The 27,598-nt window shown below is 37.9% G+C and overlaps 2 protein-coding genes across 2 annotated transcripts; both read left to right on the top strand.

Moving 5' to 3' along the window:
• The first annotated feature begins 2,983 nt into the window (after positions 1-2,983).
• On the top strand, positions 2,984-5,685 carry LOC149389152 (uncharacterized). The gene is made up of 2 exons (XM_089623694.1): positions 2,984-3,513; positions 4,267-5,685. Exons 1-2 carry the CDS (start codon positions 3,197-3,199, stop codon positions 5,402-5,404), a joined length of 1,455 nt encoding a protein of 484 aa, XP_089479820.1. The 5' UTR covers positions 2,984-3,196; the 3' UTR covers positions 5,405-5,685.
• A 4,319-nt stretch (positions 5,686-10,004) lies between these two features.
• FUC95A (1,2-alpha-L-fucosidase) lies at positions 10,005-14,720 on the top strand. The gene is made up of 10 exons (XM_089624139.1): positions 10,005-10,317; positions 10,969-11,114; positions 11,271-12,169; positions 12,326-12,458; positions 12,529-12,687; positions 12,926-13,150; positions 13,249-13,350; positions 13,459-13,594; positions 13,693-13,888; positions 14,184-14,720. The coding sequence occupies exons 1-10, from the start codon at positions 10,068-10,070 to the stop codon at positions 14,485-14,487; spliced, it is 2,550 nt and encodes an 849-aa protein (XP_089480265.1). The 5' UTR covers positions 10,005-10,067; the 3' UTR covers positions 14,488-14,720.
• Positions 14,721-27,598: the final 12,878 nt, after the last annotated feature.

Raw genomic sequence — 27,598 nt, 5'->3', positions numbered from 1 at the left:
TACGTACATAGATATATGTCGATGTTTTTTGGAGACGTTGGATATATTATGTCTCATGACAATCGATGTCATAAAACCTGCTGATCCAGAATTTAAAAGTACTCGAAAAAAAATAGCAAACGATTCAAGATATATGCCACATTTTAAGGTATTATCATCATACTTTTGTAATTTATTTTCATCATTATCGTATTACAAAAATTTGTATAATTTAATTGATGTATTTATTTTTTTAAGGATTGCATTGATGCTATAGATGGTGTTCACGTTCCATCTTCTTTACCTCAATCAGATCAAGTACCGTTTATCGGTAGAAAGAAGATTCACACTCTAAATGTACTGACGGTATGCGATTTCAATATGAAATTCACTTTTGTGTATGCTGGTTGGGAATGTAGTGGGCATGATTCAAGGGTATTCTCTGCCGCTCTTCGTGATACTGAGATTAACTTTCCAAAACCTTCAGAAGGTAGACGCTAGCTATCCTAGTTTGCCTGGATATCTTGGTCCGTATAAAAGTCAATATACAATCTAGAGCATTTTCGTGCGAGAAGAACTCAACCTACTACCAGCAAAAAAATCTTCAATTGCGCGTATTCTTTTCTGAGAAGCGCCATCGAGCGAAGGTTTGGAGTGTGGAAAAAAAGATAGAGAATCCTTGAATGTCATGCCGAGTTATCCATTCAAAAATCAAGTAAAAATAGTTATCGCAACTATGACACTGCATACCTATATTCGAATCATGCAAGACAAGATATGGATTTAAAATATTCGATGAGACAGTGGGCGATGGCGAGGGGGATGAAAACGACACAACTGAAGATCAAGATGAGTGTCAGACTTCTTCGAGTAGTATGGAGAACTTAAGAGATGAGATTGCTGCAAGTTTAGTAGAAAAGATAAATTTGTAGTTTAAATTTTTGTCAATAATTTAAAAAAATTATATTAAAAATAAAATAAATTTTTGTTGTCCATATTTATCTACTTTATAATTATAATTCATATATTTATGCATATAAATCATCATATTGATAATTCTTATTTAATTTTTAAAAACATGTCTATTTTAGTCTTTTTACCAAATGCAAAATCAGCTTTTATTACCAACAACTGTTTTATAAACAGTTTACCGAACTCCTATTAGTTAAAAAAAAACAGTTTTTTTTTTCTTTTCAAAAACTGAATTTAAAATCTATTTTTTAAAAAACAAAGCCAAACGGTGCCAATTTATAAAAGGGAAAATAACACATTTATACCATGTGTTTTAGTGAAATATCGATTTTAATATTTGGTTTTCAAAAATGTTGAGATCATACCTTCTGTTTAACTAAAATGACGAAATTATACCCTGAAATGGATAATAGTATCACAAATCTCCCTTTCATTGATATTAACTCTTATATAAGAAAATCATAATTAATTCCAAAACAATATCCTAACTTTCAAATTTCCAATTTTGAAATAAAAATAGCCTTAAATTGAAATTAAATAATAAAATTCATATCTCCCAAGTCCCAAGAGATGATTTCATTCTGTGTTCGAATTGCAACTCTGAATTATGGGTTCTTTGTTCGAATCTGTAATTTTGATGACTATCAACTGTCGATTTTTACCCTTTTGCCTCTTTTTGCGTTATTCACGATTAAGAGACTGTTGTTTATTTTTTAGTTTTTAAATAAATTACATATATGACGCGAATGAATAAAGATAATTGGTGTTTACATATAAATATTATAGTCAACGTCAATGAAAAGTCAATAAAAAGAAGATTTGTGGCACTGTTGTCTATTTCAGGGTATACTTTCGTCATTTTAGTTAAATAGAGGGTATGATCTCGACATTTTTGAAAACCAAAGGTTAAACTCGATATTTCACTAAAACACAAGGTATATATGCGTCATTTTCTTTTTTTTTTTAAAAGGGAAAATGGTGGCAATAATACTTAATGTTTGATCAAAATATTACTTATATACTCAAAGTTTTTTTCTTTGGCAAAAATACCATATGTTACGTTATAGTGGGTCTGTTAGTACTCGGACCGTTAAGTTCTAACAGAAATTTTAACGGTAAAGTATTTACGTGTAACTAAATTTGAAACTTTGAGTATTTTTGCCAAAGAAAAAAAAGAATGAGTATATAAGTAATATTTTGTTTAAACATTGAGTATTTTTGTCACCATTTCCCCTAAAAAAATAGTGTCCCTTGTTATTATATTGGTTGGGTCCCGCAAAACGAGGAAAGAGAGAAAAAAAATAAAGGGAAAATGGTGGCAATAATACTCAATGTTTGGTCAAAATACTACTTATATACTCAAAAGTTTTTTGTTCTTTGGCAAAAATACCACATATTACGTTATGGTGGGTCCGTTACTACTCTGACCGTTAAGTTCAAACAGAAATTTTAACGGCAAAGTATTTACGTGTAACTAAGTTTGAAACTTTGAGTATTTTTGCCAAAGAAAAAAAAGAATGAGTATATAAGTAGTGTTTTGTCTAAACATTAAATATTTTTTTCACCATTTCCCCAAAAATAAACAACATATTTTGCCACAAACTATTATAAAAGCAGAGTATAACAGTAGAAATACCAACAGATAGATGATGAAATAATAGGCAGTAATTTTCAAATAAATAAATAAATAAAGTTGACACGTGGCAAACATACAAAATGACGAAACGTTTTTTTTATAAAGCCCCCATTATTTTATTTTAAGATAAGTAATTAGATATATAGGAAACATTCTCCTTCCTATATTAATCTTTTTATTATTGATTTTCTTGTGATTCCAGAGTTTTGAGACGACGTGAAATCCTTGTCGCTGCATGACACGTGCGTACATTACACTTGTTATATAAGCAGCCAAAACCCCGAAAATGAACTAAATCCACACCACTCCACGTCCTTCTTAATTTGGGGCCACGCATAATAACTAAGCTATACTCTTCATGGCGCAAAAGAAACCAACCGTGAAAGCGAAAGAAAATCACGGTGATAATAAAGGCCATCACAGTCTTATAATACAAACCCTTGAAGTTAGAACCACCAGTTTGAACTTCCTCACAACAAGTGGTTTGAAATGCCTCCAAGTTTGCAAGCGTAGCTTCACTCATTCCCTCCTTAAAAAACCAATACCAACCTCTCTCACCCTGCTTCTTCATTTTATTTTTTCACAATAAATAATTAGTTTTGAGGAAAGATGGACGCTTGGGCGTGGATATGCGAGTTGCCCAACTCAGCAACCCAGTGGGCCGAGTCAGACCCGCCACGCGTCTTCGAGCTCGCGACTCAGACGGATCGCTCGATCCGACTCAGGGCCGGCTTAGAAGAGGACTCGTCTGCGGTGACGTTCACTTTGTACCTGCATGGATTCGGCCACGTCAGCAGCGAGAAGACCCTATGGGTCTCTGACGCGTGTAGCCTCGAGTCCGACAAACCGTTTCTCCCGCTGGTCCTTCAGCTTCTCCAGGAGACGATCTCCCGTTCACCCACGGCGGACGATAGCACCAACCCTAGGTAATACCGATTGTGTCCCATTTGAGGACTCGTCTCCTTAATTTGTAATTACCTTTCTAGACATATAATTTTGACCCCTTATTTCAAGCAACGTCTTGACTGTGATATGATCATTACTCACAACGGTATTTTTAGATAATATGATCCATATATATATGGATATGATATATCAGTACATCAATCATTCTTATGGTAACTCAAACTATTGATTTGATAGTATTTAATTTTCTCTAAATAAACTTTTTTAAATGAAGTTAAGCACTCAAATAACTTATATATACAGATATCTACAAAATCAAATAAAATGTTAGCTTTATAAAATCAATTAATTATATTATATTCTAATCCTAAAAACATTATGTAAAAATCAAATAATTGAATTTCTAAAATTAAAATTTTATGTTAATGATATATTTAAAATTATAACAACGTTATTCAATTTTGTAAATATACAATGACTAGTTTTTCTTGGTTTTTAAATTCCATTAAAAAAAAATACTGATCAGAAATGAAATGAAATAATCAAGTACCTACGCTCAGTCAAAATTAGAATTTAATTGTTCAAATATAAAAAACAGTCTAATTCATTATTAGGTCTAACTTTCATCTTAATTAGTCCATAGTTAAACTTTTTAATTATTAAATAAATATGCTATAATTTTAACATAAGCCATAGGCAGCAAAAAAAATTATATGTGTGTTAATAACACTGATATATCTTATTTTTAATTTGGACGCTGCTGTGGTTTACAGGTGCCCAAGGTCGCAGCTGCAGAAGCTAAAAGGCGAGGTGGTGTCATGGATAATGGACTCCCACTCGCAGGAGTCGTTCTCGGCCTTCTTCGCGCTGGCACTCCTCACGCGCCTCTTCTGGCTGTGTGTCTTAGACGCCCCCGCCGAGGCCGGGTCCCTCTTCTTCCGCGGGTCCCTGGGCCCAGCCCTCCGCTGCGGCCTCCTCGCCGCCACCCCCGCCCTCCGCACCTTCTTCTCCACCGCCGGCGCCGACGCCGAGCTCTCCTTCACCCGCTCCGCCTCCTACATGCTCGCCAAGTGGTGCCTCCTCTCCGAGAAAGCCCCCGTGGAGCTCATCGCCTTCTCCCACGCCGCCGAGTCCCATGGCTTCTGGACCCTCAAGGGCTACGCCCCCGTCCCGGCCATGACCCTCGCCTCCGGCTCCGGCTCCGGCGATCTCGTGCTCAAGTACGTGCTGGCCCACCAGCAGCTCGAGGCCGTGGTCCAGCTCGAGTACAGCGTCCGATTCTACGAGGGGTTTCTGGTGGTCAACGCGCGCGTGGACAACCTCCGCCTCCACGTGGCCAGGCTAGGGTACGGGAGCAAGGCGGAGGAGTTCGGGGAGGAGAGCCACTTCCCGTCCAGGGTCAAGGTCTGGGTCGGGCCCGAGGTCGGGGCGAACTACGTGGCCGGGCTGAGCCTCGGCCGGTCGACGCTCAACGCGGAGACGGAGACGGAGACGGAGAATAAGAACAAGGCGAGGGCGAGGACGAGGACGAGGACGAGGAGGTGGAGGGTGGACCAGGACGCGGAGGGGAACGCGGCGGTGTTCGAGGCGGTGCTGTGCGAGCCGGGGACGGGGCGGGAGGTGGCGGAGAGCGTTGGTGAAAGGGGGTTCAGGGAGAGATATGCGGGGGCGGAGAGGGCGTTCACGAAGAGGGGAGGGGTGGTGATGGCGGGGGACGAGTACGGGGACGGGGTCGGGTGGAGGCTCGGCAAGGACATGGAAGGGAGCGTCTTGAAGTGGAGGATCGGAGCCAAGGTTTGGGTCACTTATTCTCCCAATCTCGTCAATGCTTCTTTGTTTGAGACGAGGTGCGTTGAGTGGTGCGACGAAGTTGACTTGCCTCTCATCCCCTCTAAGCTCTTGGCTTTTTGAAAGACTGCATGCCATTGTGTAATTATCTAGTTTATTATTATTATTGCAGTGCTATATAGTGTATATATGTTACTGGCTAGGCGATATGTGATTAAGATCTCATGCAATAAGTCCAGAGTTCGATAGTATAAGACCGCTTTGGGGTTTATACATATTATTGTTGTTTATGTTTTGGGGACCATATTATTGTTGGTAATATATATTATTGAAGCAATGTAATATATTTGAGATGTTAGGTGTTTTAAATCGTTTTAGAAATAATATTGTTTTCAAATCGTAAATAGTTTGTTTTTTGAATAGATGAAACTGTAAGTAATAGAGAGAATTCTCACGGAATGAGAGAGAAGACGAATTTGGGAGCATGTGTAAAGTGATTCTCATTAACATAATTGATAATTACATCTTAGTGTATATATATATATATATATATATATATATATGGGTTTGACAAACTGACTAACAAACCATCTAATGTCACGTTGTACATTGACACGTAAGCTATGATGTGGACTCTATACTATCATGCTTAACATCCCCCCTCAAACGAAGGGGTGAGCTTACTACATTGAGCTTAACCCTCGTCTTTAAGAACTTATGGACTGAGAGCCCTTTAGTCAGTGCATCTTCTGTTTGATCTTGTGTGGGAACATATCTGAATTGAACATCATTTCTCAATACCATGTCATGTACAAAGAGCACATCTATTTCTATGTGTTTGTACATGCGTAGTGTCTCGGATTTGCCGCTAATGCTGCTGCATCAAGGGGAGCCCGAGTCGGAATTTATCGGGTAATTTTGAAGTAAAGAGATCTGAAAGGTGATCATTCAGATTGGACCGCGTTGTACTTATTCTACCTTAGATAGTCAAGTTCCTTTTACCGGGAGTATTATTCATCTAGAAGTAGACACGATTGGCCGAATTGGATTATCAATTATGTGTCTCTTTATAATTTATAGTTTTAATTCTTGTATTAATCTGATAAATCACTGTTGTCACTGCACTTATTATAACATCATAAGAGATATCACCTAAACAGTAATTTCACTTTTCAAATAAGCATTGGACCACTATCTTCATGCAAGAAGTCACTTCTTATGCAGAAGAGATCTTTAATGATTTTTGACACGACTCACGACTACCCCCAACAAAAGAAATAAACACCAAAAACTGCTTAAAATTGTTCCACTTGTCACATATTGTGTGGATCGTCCAAATTCGGGCCCGTGACAAACAGCAGTACTCCATGCTTAACCGTTAAGACCAATCGTTCATTTTACAAGAAACAAAAACAAAACTAAATATAAGTGTTATTAAAAATAAAAATAATAAAATCTTAAATGAATGATGACGTGTCAACATTTTAAAGATATATTTAATATATTTTGGGGGGGAATATTAGAAGTAAAAGTTTACTTTAGGTGTTGGTAGTTTGTTGGTGTTGATTTTATAATCAAGGTTAGTTGATAATTACGTATTCTTACTATAACTAAGTTAGTTTTTGTTAATCGCGTTTTTGGATTAGCACTAAGAACCGTCCGTGGTTCGATCTAGGGCCGGACCCTATGACCGCACGTAGGTTGGGTTTGGTGAAGTTATTCTCTTCTCGTCGTGTTTGTGTTATTCGAATATTTGGGTCTCCGGGTTCTTGAGTTTTCGGGTCTTTGGATCTTCCGCGTTCATCGTGTTCTTCGCGTTCTTCGTTGAGTTCTTGAGTCTTTACTTATTTGAGTCTTCAACCCTTTGAATCTTCCATGTTCTTCATGTTCTCACGTGTTATTCGAGTCTTCTAGTGTCCGGGTCTTCGGATCTTCGAGTTTCCGGGTCTTCGAATCTTCCACGTTCTTCGCGTTCTTCGTCGGGTCTTCGAATCCTTGCACTTTCACATAACCACAAGAAAACGTGAATCTAGAGGGACGCGGAGGGTTTTCCCTCGGCGCGTTCTCCGACGCTCAACATTAGTCGTGTTGTATTGTGTTTTTGGTAAACAATTAATACTTGTCTCTATGTTTTCTAGAGAGAGAAAGTGGTGGTGTGATTTTTGTAGAGTTTTGACAAGTTGAGAGAAACTTACCTTGTGTTGTGAATGAGTGAGGTATTTATAGGAGCCAAGAGTTTGGTGAAAAGTACTTGATTGGGTGGTGGAGATGGCCGGGTGGTCTTGACCGAGTGAAGACGACCGGGTGGTCTTGGCCGAGTGAAGACGATCGGGTGATCTTGGCCGAGTGAAGATGACCGGGTGATTTCGGCCGAGTGAATATGACCGAGTGGTCTTGGCCTAGTAAAGAGGTGATCTTGGCCGAATGAAGATGATCGGGTGATATTGGCCGAGTGAAGATGATCGGGTGGTCTTGGCCGAGTGAAGATGACCGGGTGATATTGGTCGAGTGAAAATGACCGGGTGGTTATCTTGAAGATTTGTCAATAAATCTAGTTTGAAAACATTCTTTGTGAATCTCTTTTGAAAGACGTTTTATGAGTGTTGACTCGGAGCTTGGCGCGTGAATTTGCTTGTGCGCTTGGGCCTTGTGTATGGGCTTGATGTTTCGTTTTTTTGCTCTCGGGGTGTTATTTACACTATGTGAAAATAACGGCATAACAGTTTTATTTTCTTTTTACTATTTTAATTTTACTCGGAGAAGTGATGTATAAATACTTCTGTAAGACTTCATTCTTTTTCAATGAAACAATACTTTCACTTCTCTGATTTCACAATAAGTGTTCTTCATTCCACCAAACTTATACTATCCTCTAGGTTAATTAGGTTCTTTGTCATTGAACTGGATTACCAATTCTATATGTCTTTTCATTGTTTTATGCTTGTTTGGTTGGTCATATATTTGATTTTGTACAAATGATTAGTTATTCACCTAGTTGTTCTAATATGTAGTTGCATAATCATCTTATTACTCGTGTTGACATGCAAAAATTTTACAACAATTGTCATGCGAAGAACATTAGGTATCGAGCTACAAGGTGCCGAGCACAAAGAGGTTCCAGACAGAATTATCTCTAAATACTGATGAATCAAGTAAAAGAGAGAAAATAAATCGAGGGTGTTGTTTGATAAGTGAGACTTCTAGCGTGTGCTTGTGTTCAACCTCCTTTTCTTTGTTGCTTTGCCTCCCCTTTATAGTAGTAGTGATTTTGAAGATCATGGGGTGATTAGGCCCATGTGGTAGTTACTTTGTAGCTTCTCATTGTTTCATGTGAGTGAGTGGTTATTTTGCATTACCGTTCAAGAGTTATTTTTATTAAGGTAACGGTCGAGCTCGTGTTCTCGGACGGTTATTATTTGAATTATTATGTGGCTACGCTTTCTTAGTTTTACTTAGTCTTTGACCAACTAATTTATCTTCTCTTCGAAATTTACTCGGTAAGATACGTTTTTACCTTATAAACGGGTGGTTTCTTGTTCAATGTCCCTAGAGTCCAGGTAACTCGGACCCCGTGCTGAATTTATGCTACTCTCGGTATTTCAGACATAAATTAGTAATTGTGCCAATTTTGGGAGTAACAGCTCTTTTAATAATTTCACAATTCTTGTTATTGAAACATTATTATAGTTGTACTCCTATATTTTGATATAATGAAATTTCACATCTCAAAAATGCTCAACTTATCGAACTTTTACTTCAGAGACAAGAAGTCCCCACTCCGTATAATTGATCTCTTTTGTTTTTTGTTTTCTTTGCGTTAACGTATGATAAATGTTTATATGTAACCTGATATTTCAAAGATATATTTAAATTGCTGACAAATGAATATGAAAATGAAAGATAAACCACCAAGCTTTAAAGATTCGGGTACTTCTTGCTCTCTCTGATGCACACAGAGACAAAGAGAATCAAAGCCCACGATACTATTGCTTCCTTCAAAATTGTTTCGCATGTATATGTACATAACATTTGTATGTACATAATTAAATTGTTCACTCTTAAGAGCTGTCATCATATTTAATTATTTATAGCATATCTTACGGTCTGAGGTTAACGTTGTAATTTGCATGACATGACTTAAATCATATAATAAATCACAATTAGGTTATATTTTTTGAAGCTTGATGCGAAAAATTCTTATAAAGTATGCTTGCTAATTTTACGTGTTGCTGATTCCTTTTCTTTAAAGACACGTTTTTTTTTCTTCTTTTTTTCCATCTATTTTAAAAAGGAAGTTTTTAAAGGAAGGGGGAATTGAGGGGGAAAAGTAGCGGTTAAAAAAATAGTTTAATTTAATGGTAAAGCTAAAAATAAAGCAGCGGTTAGGTGATCCCACAGCGTGAAATAGGAAAGGAAAGAATCTTCTAAAACTATTTAACTATTACAAGAAGATCTCATATTAGTATATTACTATAAGTATTTAGTAATCAATTTTTCAAACGATTTCGGGGTTAAAAATTCGAAAGACCAAAACAAGACAATCTTACATTGGTTGTCTCACTCTCATTCTGAATCGCATGTGATTTTATGGCCGTGTACCGACTATGGGTGGGCCATATCGTCTCCGCTAATCACCACCATTGATCTACATTGTACGCGTAAGCATTATTCACTATTCCGTATGTAATTAATGAACATTCTTACTTCATCATTAAACAACTGGCCTAACTGCAGTGACTACTAAACAGAACAGAGCTCCAGGGAAAAAAAAAGCTGTGTGGTTACGATGGATTTGGATTGTGAATGGGTTTTGGTTCAGAGACCGGCCGAGAAGGACCTGTGGACGCCGAGCTTGAGAAATGGAGATGGCGATAATGGCGGTGATGACGATGACGGTGGTGGCTCTTCCAAGACGCCATTGAAGGTCAGTTTCTCTGAGCCAGCGAAGCACTGGACCGAAGCGATTCCGATCGGAAATGGCCGTCTTGGAGCCATGATTTGGGGAGGCGTGGCCTCTGAAACTCTTCAGCTCAACGGTGAAATCTCTCGAACTTCAAATCTGTGTTTTTACTGCTAGATATATCAGTAGTTTTTGTTACGGTAATTTTGTTGCTGTTTGCTTTTCTTTGATCTATGTGTTATGGCAGTTCGTTCGAAATGCTTTCTTAGTTGATATTTTATCAGAGTGGCCAAATGAGGGATGTAGGTATTGAATTTAGTCACTGATTGTTCATGTTCTAATTGTTAATTTTTTTTTCCCAAAGATAGCACTTATGGTTAACTGTTTGGAACACATAAGTGAAACCTAATTAGTGCTAAAAAGTGCTGAAATCACGAAATTGGCAAAATTCTGTATTGCTTCTATTTTCATTCATTTGAGTTCCAATATTCTAATTTCATTTATCTTTGTCATTGTACATGTACCATTAGTTTTATGCAAATTTCTAAACACTGATTTCTACATTTACGGAAAAAAAAGCCACTGCGTTCTATTTCTATGTAGCAGCAATACTGGTTGAAATAAAGTATATAAAATGTCCATCAGTTTCAAACTGCAGCAATTTATCTGTTGGCATGTTCATGTTACAAATATAGCAATGTTCTCTGCCTAACAAAGAAAAAGGGCAGTGTATCAATGTCGAATTGGCTCGTTAATATAAACTTACTAGGATTTTAAATTTCTGTAGAGGACACGCTCTGGACGGGGATTCCGGGTGACTATACTAACCCCGCGGCTCCAGAGGCACTAGCTACAGTTCGAAAACTTGTTGACAATGGACAGTTTATCGAAGCCACAAAAGAGGCGGTTAAGTTATCAGGAAATCCATCTGATGTATGTAAATTCACTACTGTACTCGGGCTTTTCATTGATTTGAGACTAAAATGGTAAAAATTTAGTACTAGGTTGTAGTAGGATCTAGATGTAGCAGACACTGAAATATCCTGAGATTTATATATTAATGCTTTCCGTGTTTGTGTCTGTGTGAAGGTTTATCAACTACTGGGTGACATTAAGCTAGAATTCGACAACTCGCATCTTGATTATATCAAGGAATCTTACAGTAGAGAGCTAGACTTAGACACGGCAACGGTTAAAGTGAAATACTCTGTGGGTGATGTTGAATTTACAAGGGAGCATTTTGCTTCTAATCCCGACCAAGCGATCGCAACAAAGATTTCCGTGAGCAAATCCAAGTCACTTTCATTTACGGTGTTCTTAGACAGTAAAATGCACCATCATTCTCAAGCAAAGGGAAAAGCCCAGATATTGCTGGAAGGGGCTTGTCATAGTAGCAGGATTAAACCACACGCGAACGAAAATCCCAAGGGAATTCAGTTCTCAGCAGTACTTGATCTGCAGATCAGTGAAGGCAGTGGAAATATAAGCATCTTGGATGGCAAGAAGTTGAAGGTTGAAGGTGCAGATTGGGCTATTTTATATCTTGTGGCTGCGTCTTCGTTCGATGGACCTTTTCGAAAACCCTCCGATTCTAAAAAAGACCCGACTTCTGATGCACTCAAAGCATCTGCATCGATAAGCAAGTTTTCATATTCTGATCTTTCGGCTCGTCATTTGAGTGATTATCAGAATCTTTTCCATCGGGTCTCGTTGCAGCTTTCAAAAAGCTCCATGGGTGTTTCGGGGAATAACCCTCTGGAGAAGGAGAAACTTCTATCCGGTAGAGCTAATCCGGGTTTTGGTGGAAGCAATGGTGTTTCAGTTTCGACTGCAGAAAGAGTCAAATCTTTTAAAACTGATGAAGATCCTTCTTTTGTGGAGCTTCTGTTTCAGTACGGTCGATATCTGCTTATATCTTGTTCACGTCCCGGAACTCAACCCGCGAATCTGCAGGGCATTTGGAATAAGGATATCGAACCTGCGTGGGAGTAAGTATTCCATTTATTTCTTCACATTTAAGCTTTAAAACATTTTATCCACTTGCAATATTTTTGGCTTAAAATGTAAACCTTCTCGGATAAAAAAATTGCGATTTTAGAAAAGTTCAAGCTATAATATACCTAACCACTTGTTAATAATTTCAGTGGTGCTCCTCATCTTAACATTAATCTCCAAATGAACTATTGGCCTTCCCTATCGTGCAACCTCAAAGAGTGCCAGGAGCCATTATTCGATTATGCACATTCTCTGTCTCAAACCGGAAGCCAAACAGCAAAAGTAATCATGCAGCTTGTCTTTCATTTATTGCCTCGCACTTCTCTTATTGCCTAAAAATGAAAATTTTCAGGTGAACTATGAAGCTAGTGGGTGGGTTGTACATCAAGTGTCAGACATATGGGCAAAGTCGTCGCCGGATAGAGGTGAAGCTGTATGGGCTCTGTGGCCAATGGGAGGAGCCTGGTTATGTACGCATCTCTGGGAACATTTTACTTACACAATGGACAAAGTAAGCCCTGTTCTGCTCTTCTTTTTCACCTTTTTTGCGCTTTCACTTTCACTTATTTAACGCTTTATAACTCGTTCCTGGTCCCATTTCTCGAGAGGACGGATTACTTCAACTTTTTACAAAATTCCGTGGTGCCGCCCACGTTCCTCAAACTCTTTTGTGATTCTTATTGATTTTAATATGCTTCTAAAACTCTGTTGGGTTGATAGTTGCTAATATTTCTTACTTGTATAATTAGGATTTTCTGAAAAATAAGGCATATCCTTTGTTGGAAGGATGTGCGTCGTTTCTGTTGGATTGGTTGATTGAAGGCCCCGGAGGATATCTTGAGACCAACCCGTCGACTTCTCCGGAACACATGTTTGTTTCTCCGGAGGGAAAACCCGCGAGTGTGAGCTATTCAGCAACCATGGACATTTCGATTATCAAAGAAGTTTTCTCTGAAATCATTTCTGCTGCTGAGGTATATCTCTTTCCCAATCATGTTATATACAAGCATAGAAAGCAAAAAAGATTTGTTAATTTTTATCAAGAAAGATGACATGAATCTCTCATGATCAGATTTTAGGAAAAGGTCAAGATGCTCTTGTTGGAAAAGTCCGCGAGGCTCAGTCAAAGCTTCCTCCCACAAAGATTGCTAGAGATGGTTCCATCATGGAATGGGTACATGAATATCTTGAATTCCATATCTAAAGACTAAATTGAACAGAAAAGCTTTGTTTGACAAAAAAATTGGTGTTACATATTTATATCATCTCTGATTTCTTGCAGGAACAAGATTTCGAGGATCCAGATCCGCACCACCGTCACGTATCACATCTTTTCGGTCTCTTCCCGGGACACACCATAACTCCTGACAAAACCCCAGCTCTCTGTAAAGCTGCAGATAATACACTCTTCAAAAGAGGTCTGTATAAATCAATTGAAATTAAAAAAAAAAATGTTCGTTTTCATCTATTGTGTTCATAATTAGTTTTATCAACTCAACTTTTACATTATAAACAGGCGTGGAAGGTCCAGGATGGTCAACAACATGGAAAGCCGCGCTGTGGGCCCGCCTTCACAACAGCGAGCGTGCATACCATATGATCAAGCATCTAATAAACTTGGTCGATGTAGAGCACGAGAGCGACTACGAAGGAGGGCTTTATAGTAACTTGTTCACCGCTCACCCTCCTTTCCAGATTGATGCCAACTTTGGGTAAGCCATTTGGATCAGCTAAAATAAGATCACAGGTTAATCATCTTGTTTCCAATTATGTGTAACATCACACGGAACACCATGATACATAATGTTTTATCAGAGCCCAAAAGCTCAAACGAGCACTCAGTCCAAGGAATCCAGCTACATACGAGTGAGCACAAAAAGCTATCATCAGAAAAATAAAAAGGACTTGAACAAAGTCTATAAGTAATTTACTCTTCTCATTGCGAAGTAATTTGATATCAAAACCTTTTATGCTAAGCGAGATTCTACTTTGTGTTCTCGTTGACAGATTTACGTCAGCGATCGCTGAAATGCTAGTCCAAAGCACCACCAAGGATCTCTACTTGCTTCCGGCCCTGCCCCGTGATAAATGGGCAAACGGCTGTATCAAAGGACTCAAGGCTCGTGGTGGATTGACTGTGAACATTTGTTGGAAAGAAGGCGATCTTCATGAAGTCGGTCTTTGGTCCAAGGACCAGAATTCTATCACCAGACTGCACTACAGGGGGACTACGGCTATGACAAACGTATCTTCCGGGAAGGTCTACACTTTCAACAGAAATCTTAAATGCATCAAGACTAGTTCTTTTTAAGAATCAGCTTATGTTGAGACCGTACTTATGCATGAGAGGCGTTCGGTTTTTGCATCAATAGAGAGAAATTTTGAGGCATTGGTTTGATGTTAGTTTGTCAACAATGCACGTCCTGTGAGAGTTTGCGAGAATCTATAAACTAGAATGAAGAACTTTTATTGAGCGATTTTCTATATCACAAAACTCTGTATTGGAACAGAGTATTTAAGCATCTAATAAAGCAACTAACGTTTCAAAAAGAATTCTTATACATGCCAAAAATACAACCATATATCAGATGAGTAGCACCAAGGTTTTAAAAAGTGAAATTTGTTGTAACTAGCCAAGTTTACCATTTTTATTGGGGGAATAACCCAAATTTCATTTTATTAAGCAAATAACTCATATTTTCGGCTCAGACCATAATGCCCTTGGTAAATTCGCGAATAGGTTAATTTAATTAACTTATTGGAGTGAGTTAGGTTAATTAATTAACTGATTCATGAAGGATTTGAAATTCGCAAAAAATTTACAAAAATCATAACTTAAGTCAAGTTTGCCATTCAAAGCATTCAATTAATTAACTTAATTCCTAATTCAATCATTTAGTAAATTAAATTTACTCACAAAAAAATTCAGAAACTAATCCAATTTTTTCAACCAATAAGTTAATTTAATTAACCTAACTCAATTCCGCGAGTTAATTCAATTAACTTATCGCGAAACTGTTTCTTCTTCTTCTCCACCTCCGATCTCTCACCACTCTCTCTCCTCACCAGTCCGACCGATCCTCGCCGTACCTTCCCTGCGCCGCCAAGCAGCAGATCGCCTTCCCTTCTTCGTCTTGTTCATCGGCGCCGTGGTCGAGCTAGTTCGTTCCGATGAGGTCGAGCATCGCCGCCGCGAGCTCGACGGAATCGACAGCGTCTATGGCGGATCTCGACGGCGTCTATGGCGGATCTCGCCGGCGACGTTAGGGATGGACGACGATCGGCGACGACGCGGCAACGTGAAATTGATCGGCGGTGATCGGCGGCGTGAGGTGGATCGGTGACGTGAAATGGACGAGGACGAGTTTAGGTTTAGGTTTGGGAAAATTGAGTTTTGATCTTATATACGAGGGTAATTTAGGTAGTGAAATATTAATTGAGCTATTCACTCAAACTTGGGCTATTCTCCTAATATTGGTGAGTTAATTGGGCTAGTATGCTCACTCTCCCATATAAAAAATGAAAATGTTCGGTAAAAAAACTACTATAACCCACTAAATATCGATACACTATCGATATTTTTTTTCTTCTAATTTTTAAATAAAATAAATTTCACTTTTATAAAGGTCATGAACTATGTTCAAAATTATTACTACATGCACAACTACATTCAAGTTTTCATACGATCTTTTTTTTCGCGCATACATAAGTGATCGAAATACTTTGTGCACATATATGTACGATTTTCATTATGATAAGATTCTTTGTTTTGCTTTTTTGGCTCCCTTTTTTTAAAAAAAATTTGGGCTAAAAAAATTGTAGCTTTTTTTTTTTTTCAACCTAAATTGTTTTTTGGCTCCCTTTTTAAAAAAAATTTGGGTCCGTCACTATATATATATATATATATATATAAATACATAAAAATACATATATCTATGTATATTTATTAGACATATTGATATATATTATATACATTTTAAAAAATAAATTAATAACATATTTGTAATTATATTTTGTTATAATATATTAGTCGGTATAACTGTCGATAATCAATATATCAGTGATATATCATCGGTATTATCGGTAGTCGCTATGTATTTTTATAGGATATCAAATGATATATATATATATATATATATATATATATATATATATATATAAGTCGTAATCGACAGTAAAATAAAAAATTTGATATGGATATCGGTATCGGTATCGATAGACACTGACGCGTATGAAATTTTAGTCCGCATGGCCTCGTTGAGAACGTGAAATGTATACGTATCAGTGTGAATTGGAAGTATTCTCATTACCGGAGCGATATCTAGCAACAATATTTGAAAACCCCCTTAAAAAACCTCTGACTTTACAAACGTAATATGGCCTCAAATCTTTGAGCTGTATTCTCTACTTCATAACTAATAAATACGGTGCAAGTAGATATATTAATTGTGGTCGTTGAAAATTGTGTAGATCAGCCTAAAATATTGAGACTAGAGCGGGGGATTTGGATCTATTGACGTTCCAAAAAGGTAACTTTCTCCACGTGTTCACCATCTAGGATATGTCGTAAATTATTTTTATTTTTCGGTCACGCGATGAGTGGAAAAACAGAAAAGAAAAAAAAAAGCTCTTTCCTACATTCATCTTTCTGCCATAAATATAATGCACCACCTAACGACAGCATGAACACAGTAGGTCTAGCCCAGCTATATATTGTTTTGGTATTCAACGTAATTTTGTAGCCCGCACAGCGGTGAGGTCCCACCTAATAAATTTTTATAAGTTGGAAAAAAATTAACAACTGACGAGTAATATAAGATAACAGAAAGTCATTATATTCATGAAAATCTCAAGACTAGATCACTTGAAAAATTGTATTTGCAATCTAACCAACGTTTCAAATACATTTAAAATTTAGACACATTTAGTGATGTGGTCTCATTTATCAGATAATATTTTATATAATTATCATTAATATTTTCATACGTTAATTTTGATAAATGTCTAATTAATTTATAAAAATAAACGAAACGTTAATTAATTCCTTAAAATCAAATTTGGAATAGATAACTACGGAATTTTGTATTAGGTTCAAAACCATGATTTTTATTTGGGTAATCTAGCAACGCAGCCAATTTCAAACACGGTTTTAAGATTATAGCCAAAATATGATAAATTTTGTAATCTAGCAATTTTCAGAAATAAACGGTTAGAAAATATCGAAAATACCCTTATGTAACATAAATCATAGAAATCAATTACTAGCCAACGTTTCAGCCAGCATGTAAAATAAGCAGAAATTAACTGAAATTAATCCAAAAAAAACTTGTCTTACATTATGGATTACGCAAATTTGAATGCCCTTTACAAATCAACCAAGTAAACTATAAAAAAGAAATAAAATATTATGGACTATTAAAAGTTGACGTCTATTAACTGCATTATTTGGCCGATCAAAACGTTGGTTACATGTTGATGTTAGCCGATTTTAATAGAGGATAACATAATAATTTGCTGAATGATTAATAAAGTCACATCATCGTTCATGACTAGATTTGAAACTTAGGTGAAACGTTGTTTGCAGTAACAATGTTTCAGGCTGACTTTCAGCAATTAATTATTTCTCTATGCTAACTATTAGTTGCTGAAATTATGCTTAGTTCCTGATATTATCCTAGCAATCAATTTTTCTTTATTCTGTTGTAACATTACTTATTATAGAGCAATATCAGTTGTATACGTTGCCTATATATACAGGCACAATCAAATAAATAAAATTATCAATATCCCAAATTATTAGTATTTTAACGAAATAATCAAATAAGATTAATGAATTTATAAAATAGTACCAAGATAAGCTAGCTAAATTTATTTATATAAATAAACCCTAAAAATAGCTAAGATTTTTATATATAAAAAAGTGAAACCGTGATAAATTGCCAAAAATATTAGGACAACACAAATTTGACTATTTTGTTATAAGTTTAAGATTTTGGTTATTTTGGTAATATATTAATTTCAAATTGTTATTTTGTATATTTTGTTTTTCAAATATATAAGCAACCAAAAGTAAATCTTCTTCTAAGGTGAATTTGAAAATTTAGAAAATAGGATCAAGCGAAAATATGAGGGGGGTTTTTTTTTTTTTTTTGTGCTGTATTAAATTGCACAAAATTTGTGGAAAACCTTGGAGGAAAAATAAAATACCAAAATTGAGACTTTATTTTTCTTGAAAGATCAAGTGAAAATAAAAATAATTCATATACTTTTTTTAAGGAACAATTCATATAAATTTGTACATCTAAATCTCAACACACGTGTCTCTTCCCACTCTCACTTTTTTCCCTTAAATTATTTTTTTAATATATCACAACAGAGAATTATAATTTCATATTTTCCTTTAAACGTTACTTTCCATCGTAATAAAATTGAGTTCCAAATTCTCTCTTCTAGCTCTATCAAATTTTTTCCCTCAATTGTTTTACTTCCCAACATAGAAATTTGATTTTCCCTCCCCTTTTGTTACAAAATTTTAGTTCCCATAGTAATACAGGTTCCCGAAAAAAACCTAGTTCATTCAAAACACAAAATAGTTACAAGTTAAGGGGGTGCTCTATCGGATTCGATGTGAAGATATTTTCTAGGGAGACACAGGAGAAAGAGACCGACAAATAGTAATGGAGTTTTTTAATAGATATTTTCGACTGTACGACCACATTTAATCTAAGTTTGGTACCTGAAAAAAAACACAGCAGTGAGTGATCGATAGTCATTTAAATGAAATTTGGTTACAGTCGTGTAACAAAAATTTACCGATTTCATATATTTTCACTATTTCGTGGGAAAGCACACAAAAAAGAAAGGTTGCGGCGAATATTATATGCACATTGTGTTTCCTCAGTGTTACATATCTAAGACTATCAAATTATTTGCACGATCTCAAGGTTGCGATTAGAAACCCTAGATTTTCATGCATCGTGATAGAGGCCAAGAACAATTAATAGAAAAAGAAAATTAAAGAATTTGATCTACATCTTATGTTTTACTTTAATGTGCTCTATATATATTCACTTCGCTAGCTAGTCCTTTCCATGTGAGAAATCTCTTTATTTGGGTTTTTATTTTGACAGTGACCCACGTGGCGGTACGGTTCTTTTATGTATTTGTAATTACAATTATATATGTAAGGTATATCTTTGGCAGCTCAACTACATTTATCTCTGTTACTGATAAGTCACATGGGAACCGCATTATTCACTATCGTCTTTTTCAATATAAACAAACTTTTTTTTTTTTTTTTGAGGAAACGTGATCGGTGCCACGAAATATCATAAAAGCCCTCACGTATGGCGGAGGAAAACCGTCGTTACAACGATAAGAATGAAATAAAAACCATCGGAAAGAGAACATAAATAAACTCAAACAACAAGGGCCCTAGGAGGCCGTGTGGGACCGCAACTTGCGATCATCGGCCCTAATGGCCTCTTCCGAACAAGGCGAACAAACTAATAAGCAACATTTGACGTTGAATATTGATCTCAGCTACAAGAAATAAGAGCTTCATCCCCACCATATTTAACAAGATTCAAGCCTGAAAAATCGCGATTAATTTGCATTAGCTGGGATTTTAATCGTGAGAAAGGTTGCAGCTGAAATTTGGTTGCTATTTAAAATGGCCGCGACCTGCTGCAGCTAGTGATCATTAGTTACGAACAGGGACGAAGCCAAGAATGTAACTTAGGGGGAAGCTAATATGCGAAAAAAATTCAAAGGTTAATTTGTAAGGTTTTAAAGTAAAAAATGTAAACAAAAATTAAAAAATGTCAAAAAGTGTAAAAACATATTTTGAGGGGGGCTATAAATTGCACCTCCCTTCATGCCTGGTCACGACTACTCGCAGCAAATTATCGCCTGCCATTGGTGCTGAATGCCGCTATTTATATCTGAAAATTCAAAACAACCGCGACTTGTCACGGGTGGATGCCATTATGTCACGGCTAATAGTTGCGACTTATCGCTGCTATCAATCTTTTTTTTTTTGTAGTGTATCGTTTTAACGTCTGAAAACAACAACATAAGTGAGGAAAATGAGTTTTAAAGAATCAATATTTGGAGTAGAAACGGTTTGGAAAAAAAATATAAATCTACAATCGTTGGATCGTACACCAGAGTTATTGCTTGTGTGAGAAGTTAATTGTAATTTACGCGGCTATTTGCTATTGCGAGAGTGAGGAAAAGATAGAGAGACAACTGGAGAAAGAATAATTGAGATTTAGAGATATTAGGAAACACTTCGAGATAATTTTGTAAGCGTTCGGGAAGGTAGTAATCTTGGGTCAGATAGAGAATGAAGAAGTTATGTTTAGATCTAGAGAGAAAATCTTCTCTGACCTGAATGAATTTCATTTCTTATCATTGTCTTGATTCATTGTATAAATACAGAGTACAATCGTTACAACTGCATAACTGAATTCAGTTGTCAATCTCAATTAACTCTACACTTGTCCTTAGCTGGTTGGTTGACGTGGAACTCTCATTGCCACATGGCTTTGCTGACTCAGACGCTCCTCTAATACCCCCTCTCAAGTGAAACGGGGACTCTTCCACGTGTAACTTGTTCTTCAGTTTCTGGAACCTCTTGACAGACAAGCCTTTTGTCAATACATCAGTTGTTTGTTCTAGTGTAGGAACATATATGATCTCTAGTTGTTTCTGTGTAACCATGTCTCGTATGAAGTGAAGATCAATCTCTATATGTTTAGTTCTTGCGTGAAAAACTGGATTAGCCGCCATAGCTGCTGCTCCTAAATTATCACACCAAATTACTGGTTGTTGATACAGCTCAGTAGAGAGTTCTTTCAGTAGAGACTTTATCCATAGTATTTCTGTAGCAACATGGACTAATGCTCGATACTCTGCTTCAGTGCTTGACCTGGCTACCACTCCCTGCTTTCTTGAGCTCGAAGACACCAAACAACCGGCGAAGAACACACAGTATGCACTAGTTGATCTTCTGTCATCAGGGCAGCTTGCCCAGTCTGCATCAGCAAATGATACGAGGGACAATTTCTTGGTTGGCCTCAGCGTTATACCATGTGTAATGGTTGCCTTCAGATACTTCAACACTTGTTTGCAGGCTTGCCAGTGTATCTCAGTAGGACTTTGTACAAACTGACTCAGTTTGTTCACTATGTATGCAACATCAGGCCTTGTGATAGTGACGTACTGTAAGGCTCCAATGACGCTCATGTACTGGTAAGGCTATTCCATTGGCTCCCCCTATTCCTTGGACAGAGTGGAGTTTGGGGCCGCTGGGGAAGAACATGGCTTGACATCGATCATATTGAGACGCTTCAGTAAATCACCAATGTACTTCGACTGCGTCAAGTAAAATCATGGGGAATCTCTATACACTTCTACCCTAAGAAAGTAATGTAAGGCTCCAAGCCTTTTTAGATCAAACTCACAGTTCAGGTCACAGATGAGTTTCTCAATGGCTTGACTACTGTTTCCAGTCAAGAGAATATCGTCCACATATACCAACAAGAGGAGATAGACTTGACCTTTGTTGAAGATGAATAATGAAGTATCTGATCTTGAGTTGGTGAACCCCCTTTGCAGCAATGCAACCCGAAGTCTATCAAACCAAGCACGTGGTGCTTGTTTGAGGCCATACAACGCTTTCTTGAGTTTGCACACGTGATCTGGGAACTGTGGATTGACAAATCCAAGTGGTTGGTGCATGTAAACGTCTTCAATCAGTACACCATTCAAGAATGCATTGTTGACATGAAGCTGTTGAACTGGCCATCCATGATACACTGCTAAAGTGAGCACAACACGCACTGTACATGGCTTGATCACTGGACTGAAGGTATCTGAAAAGTCTACGCCTGGAGTCTGAGAGAAGCCTTGTGCAACTAGCCGGGCTTTATGTCGCTGAAGAGAGCCATCAGAGTTGTATTTGAGTTTGAACACCCACTTATTCCCAACTACATGATGTGATGATGTAGATGGAACAAGTGACCAAGTGTCATTCTCATAAAGAGCTTGCAGTTCTGCATTCATGGCATGTGTCCATTGTGGATCTGAAAGAGCATGAGATATTGATTCTGGTTCAACTGGACCTAGATTAAGACCTAGAGGGTGCTTGGCAACATGAAGGACCTTAGGTTTGTGAATGCCTGACTTTGATCTAGTGGTCATGTTATGGTTATTTGTGGTCACTGGTACAATTTGTGCAGTTTCAGGTGGGTTAGAGTTGGTCTGTACTGAGTTAACAGGGAGATCTATTGGCTGAGTTGAGAAAGGTAGGCAAACACTTAACCTGTGATGTTGGTGGGATTGATGGTGTGTCAATGTGGTTTCAGGTAAAGAATCAGGAATAATCTCAGGGATAGGAACAGGTGGTGGTGAGGAAACTTGGTGAGCTGGTGAAGTTCCTGGACCAAGTGGAGTACCTGCATCAGAAGAACCACATGTGGATGGACACAACAATTCGTGCCTACATTGCTGCTGATCAATCAAAGGCATGAAAGTAAAATATGGGAGAACAACAGTTTCAGGTTGAGACACTAGATTTTTCAGAATTGGGAAAGAGTGTAAGGTAAGGAAACTGTTGCTCATTGAAAACTGCATTTCTGGTTATATACAGTCTCTCTGAAGGATGGAGACATTTATATCCTTTGTGAAGAGGACTATAGCCAAGAAAAAGACACTTTGACGACCTGAATTGAAGTTTGTTTGTGTTGTATGGTCTTAAATGTGGAAAGACTGAACAACCAAAGACTTTTAAGAATGAATAGTCGGGTGACTTGTTGAACAAGATTTTAAAAGGGCTTGAACCACCTAAGACATCTGTTGGCAAGGTATTTATAACAAAACAGGCAGAAGAAAAGGCATCAAACCAAAACATAACAGGCATGTGAGCTTGTGCAAGCATTGTGAGTCCAAGCTCAACAATGTGTCTATGTTTTCTTTCAACTCTACCATTTTGACCGTGCACATGAGGACAAGAATGTCTGAATTGGATACCATGCTCTTTCAAAAAAAGGCTCAAAGACACGAAATTCACTACCCCAATCACTTTGAACATCACATATAGATGTGTTAAGACATTTTTCCACAAATTTCTTAAAATTTTTTAACACACTTAGAGCTTCTGATTTGAGGGCCAGAGGATATATCCAGGTGAATCTAGAATAATCATCAATGAAACTTATGTAGTATTTATGACCCTGTGAAGACACATGAGGTGATGGTCCCCATAAATCAGTATGCACGAGTTGTAGGGGCTTTGTAGCTCTAGATTTTGACAGTTTGAAAGGTAAAGAATGACTTTTCCATACTGACAAGCATCACAAAACAAATGATTTTCATTTATTGAACTGTGAAGATTACATTCCTTCAAGACACTTGTTACAACTTTATTTGATGCATGACACAGACGTCTATGCCATAGTTGAAACTGATCAGCAATATTATTGAGAAAACACTGAGAGACAGGAAAAACAGTTTTGACACTTTTTGGACTCTGACTGACAGACACTAGAGCAGTTTGACATGAGGAATTTTTTGACCTTTGATCATTATCAGCAGCTTCAGGCCTTGTCAAGAGATAAAGTCCATTTTCAAGTGTTCCCTGAAGAAGTCCCACACCTGTTCTCAGATCCTTCACAAGGCAAGAGTCAGGATAGAATTCAATTGAGACATCATTTTCTGAAGTGAATTTTGATACACTAATCAAATTTTTCTTTATGTCAGGGACTCTTAGCACATTTTTCAATCTAATTGTTTTATTTCTAGACTTTCCTAAAGCAGTGAACCAATATGAGTAATACTCAAACGCTTACCATTACCAACCATGAGCTTTTCCTTTCCTTTGTAGGATGAGTTGATGTTCAGGCTGTCTAACTCAGAAGTAACATGGTTTGTGGCACCGGAATCCATGTACCATGCCGGATCCATCACTGTCTCTGATCCAGCAAAGAAGGCACTTTTGTCTTGAGCTTGACGTTGTGGAGTCTGAGGAATTGTTTGAGTTGACACTGGCTGATAGGACTCATCAAGTCTGTGCCAACATGCCGAGGCAATATGGCCTTGTTTGTTGCAGATTTGGCATGTAGGCTTGGCATTTCCTCGAGCACCATTTCCACGTCCTCTACCAGATCTTCCTCTACCAGATCGTCATCTTCCACGTCCATCGACATAGTTAGCACTCGCTCCTTGAACACTCACCTCAGGTATGGCATTTTGCTGCTCAATTCTTGTCTCATGAGACAATGCCATTGCAAGAACTTCTTGCACGGTGAGTTCTGATTCACGGCTTTGATCTCCTTGGAAACGATTGCTAATCATCGCCACAATCACGTCATACTCAGTCGGTAATCCCATGAGGATCGACATGATCAGATCGTCCTCAGATACATCACTACCAGCTAGGTAGAGTGAATCAGCAATACTCTCCATTTTAGCAAAGTAATCCAAGATCGACATGTTACCTTTCTTCGTTGATTGAAGTTGGAGCTTAAGCGGCATAACGCGCGCCTTTGAATGAACTGCGAATCGGCTTTCAAGCGCACATCACATTCCTCGAGCAGTGTCGATTCGCGTCACCGATCTAAGGATCGTCGTGGACAGTGATGAGAGTAACCAGCTGAGAAGTAGCTGATCTTCCCTATTCCAGCGATCAAACTCAGAGTTTCGATGAAGCTCTTTTGTTCCTTCTGCGTTGATGACTTCATTGAACTCTGGTGGACACACCTTCATTCCATTGATGAAGCCTTGCAGATTGTGGCCGTTGATTGCTGGCAAGACCTGCGATCTCCAGACAGAGTAATTGTCTCTATCAAGCTTGACAGAGATCGCTGTGTTGAGAGTCGGAGTGAAATGCGAGCTCAAGCCAGATCTTTGCGACAGATCGTTGATTTGCGATGGCGACGAAGATGAAGATTCGAACGCCATTTTTGGATGCTCTGATACCAAGATAGAGAATGAAGAAGTTGTGTTTAGATCTAGAGAGAAAATCTTCTCTGACCTGAATGAATTTCATTTCTTATCATTGCCTTGATTCATTGTATAAATACAGAGTACAATCGTTACAACTGCATAACTGAATTCAGTTGTCAATCTCAATTAACTCTACACTTGTCCTTAGCTGGTTGGTTGACGTGGAACTCTCATTGCCACATGGCTTTGCTGACTCAGACGCTCCTCTAATAAGGTCAAAGAAAGATCGGAGCTAAATTGACTAGACGTAGACAATTTACCTAACTAGGATAAGTTTGTGTGTTTGTTAGTCCAATGTTGAATTCATAGATTAGATCGTCGGTCGCTCACAAAAACATAAGCCGTAGCATAAACCGTGCTAGTCCTTGAAGTACATTTCAAACCATCATTCTAGAAGTCGGTGGCTAAAGATTATGTTGCAATATTTTTATAACTAGCACGCAAGTGGACGTATCGAACAAGTAATAGCGTTACGTAAGTAACGGATATCGATCCCACAGAGACTAGTTACTCTAGCGACGTTAAACAACCTAAAGCAAATTGATTTCACTGTATTAAGGTGGGAGGTGCAAGAATTAACTATAATAAAAATAACTAAAAACAACGGAAATTTAACACGAAACTTCAAATAAGATAAAATGGGGGTCACGACTTCGCCGGAAAGTAAGGCTCGGGGGTTTCGGGTTCCAACAACTAGACCTACTCTACTCACGCTAATCTCATTCTCCCTAAGATATTACCAGCCTCTCTCGAGTGATCTAGCAACCTACGGAATTGACGGATTATGTATCCTCTCGGCCTTTAATCCTATTAAAACAATCACGAGCAATAAACACGAGAATTCAAACGATTACATTAAGCTTAAGCCGTCTAGCAACCTAAGAACAAAACGAAGCATGGATTATGAGCATGAGTTTTCGCCCTCTCTCGAGTGACAGAAAACTCCTAAAAAAAATCCTAAAGATGGCCAACCCAAAGAACGCATTAAGAACACATCCACACAAGCATGAATAAATGAGCAAATCACAGCATAATTTCACCCTAACGAAACCCCCTAACCCAATTTAATCCAGCTACATCGCAACCCCGCTAAAAATCTAGCCTCTAACGGAATCCTTAGTCATCAACATAACGATCAAAACCATAATCAACATAATCGTAAATAAGAAAAACACTATGAGATTCATGACGGGAAGAACGAAACTATCAATTAATTGAGAAATAACAGTAAATGAGAGTAAGGGTAAGAAAGAAAAACTATTAAAAACAGGAGTTCACGGTTGCTCGTTCGTCGGATCGTTGACTCAACTTCGCTCCCAAACAAAAGCTCTCAAAGAAAAAGAGCAGCCAAAAGTAGAAAAAACTAAAAACCAACTAGAATGAGTTAATTAGGTTACAAAAGGTGTTTTTAGCCCTGAGTGTGTGTTTTTCGGAGTGATCTGAGCCTTCCAATTCGATCCAAGGGTCAAGAGTCCTCAAAAATCGCTAATTTCCTATTCCAGGAATCCGAAGGCGCGCGGCGCGCGGTAGTCCCTGCGCGGCGCGCGGACTCAGCTCCAGGTTATGCGCGCTCCGCGCATAAGACTCTGTGCGATTTCGCTGTTTGATTCCCAGTATGCGCGGCGCGCGACTAGAGGCCCGCGGCGCGCGGTCTCGGATCCTGTCTTCCCGCGGCGCGCGGTGGAGGGCGCGCGGCGCGCGTATTCGCCAAATTTCTTGCCCTTCTCAATTTTGACTCCATTTTGACCATTTTCACTCCGAATCTCATCATCTTTCCACGAAATTGATCGTAGATGCTCTAATGCTCCTCTGAACCTGAAATTACTCAAAAACCTACTAAAAACCATTAAAATACTTGAGGACTCGTCGGTTTTCGGTTCGAGACATAGGAGTTTTACGCGTGATAAACGCACCTATCAGATTATACAAACGAGGCACTACGTGAAGTCATTTATGCTGATAAAAAAATAGCATATATACGAACCCCAACCCGCCAAGTATTTGCCCAAATCATATAACAAAAAATTAGGTAACTAGCCGACTAAAACGTTTGTAATTGCTATAGAGTCAACGTTTCGTAAATCTTCTAAAAAAATATGGAAATTACTCATTTTTTGTAAATACAAACACGCTCTGTGAAGTTGAGATATACAGGCAGCATGACAGCTCGGCAGCACACGTGCCTGTTGCACTTAGTCACGTGTCGCTCACACTTGCAACTAACTTTCAATTAGACGTAGCTTAGAACATAAGCTAACTCTGTAAACCAAGCTAAGTTAATGAGAATCAGTTGAAACGAATTCGATTAACAAACAATCACCCAAAATTCTCACTGCTACAATTTCCAATTCTTCTCTCGCTCGTTAACGGTTCATCTTACGAAAATATAAATTGAACAATATGCGAATTATAAT

The sequence above is a fragment of the Urtica dioica genome, chromosome 8 (genome assembly GCF_054948205.1).
Source record: "Urtica dioica subsp. dioica isolate 48M chromosome 8, U.dioica_male_clone48M_v1_H2, whole genome shotgun sequence".
NCBI lineage: Eukaryota > Viridiplantae > Streptophyta > Magnoliopsida > Rosales > Urticaceae > Urtica > Urtica dioica.
The sequence above is the reverse complement of the archived record's forward strand: the minus strand, read 5'-3'. Positions and strand labels throughout refer to the sequence as shown.

Coding starts and splice junctions, on each gene's coding strand:
- LOC149389152 (XM_089623694.1), top strand. CDS start 3,197: ATGGACGCTTGGGCGTGGATATGCGAGTTGCCCAACTCAGCAACCCAG. Junction 3,514..4,266: donor GACGATAGCACCAACCCTAG/GTAATACCGATT, acceptor TGTGGTTTACAG/GTGCCCAAGGTCGCAGCTGC.
- FUC95A (XM_089624139.1), top strand. CDS start 10,068: ATGGATTTGGATTGTGAATGGGTTTTGGTTCAGAGACCGGCCGAGAAG. Junction 13,151..13,248: donor AAATCATTTCTGCTGCTGAG/GTATATCTCTTT, acceptor TCTCATGATCAG/ATTTTAGGAAAAGGTCAAGA. Junction 13,595..13,692: donor TAATACACTCTTCAAAAGAG/GTCTGTATAAAT, acceptor CATTATAAACAG/GCGTGGAAGGTCCAGGATGG.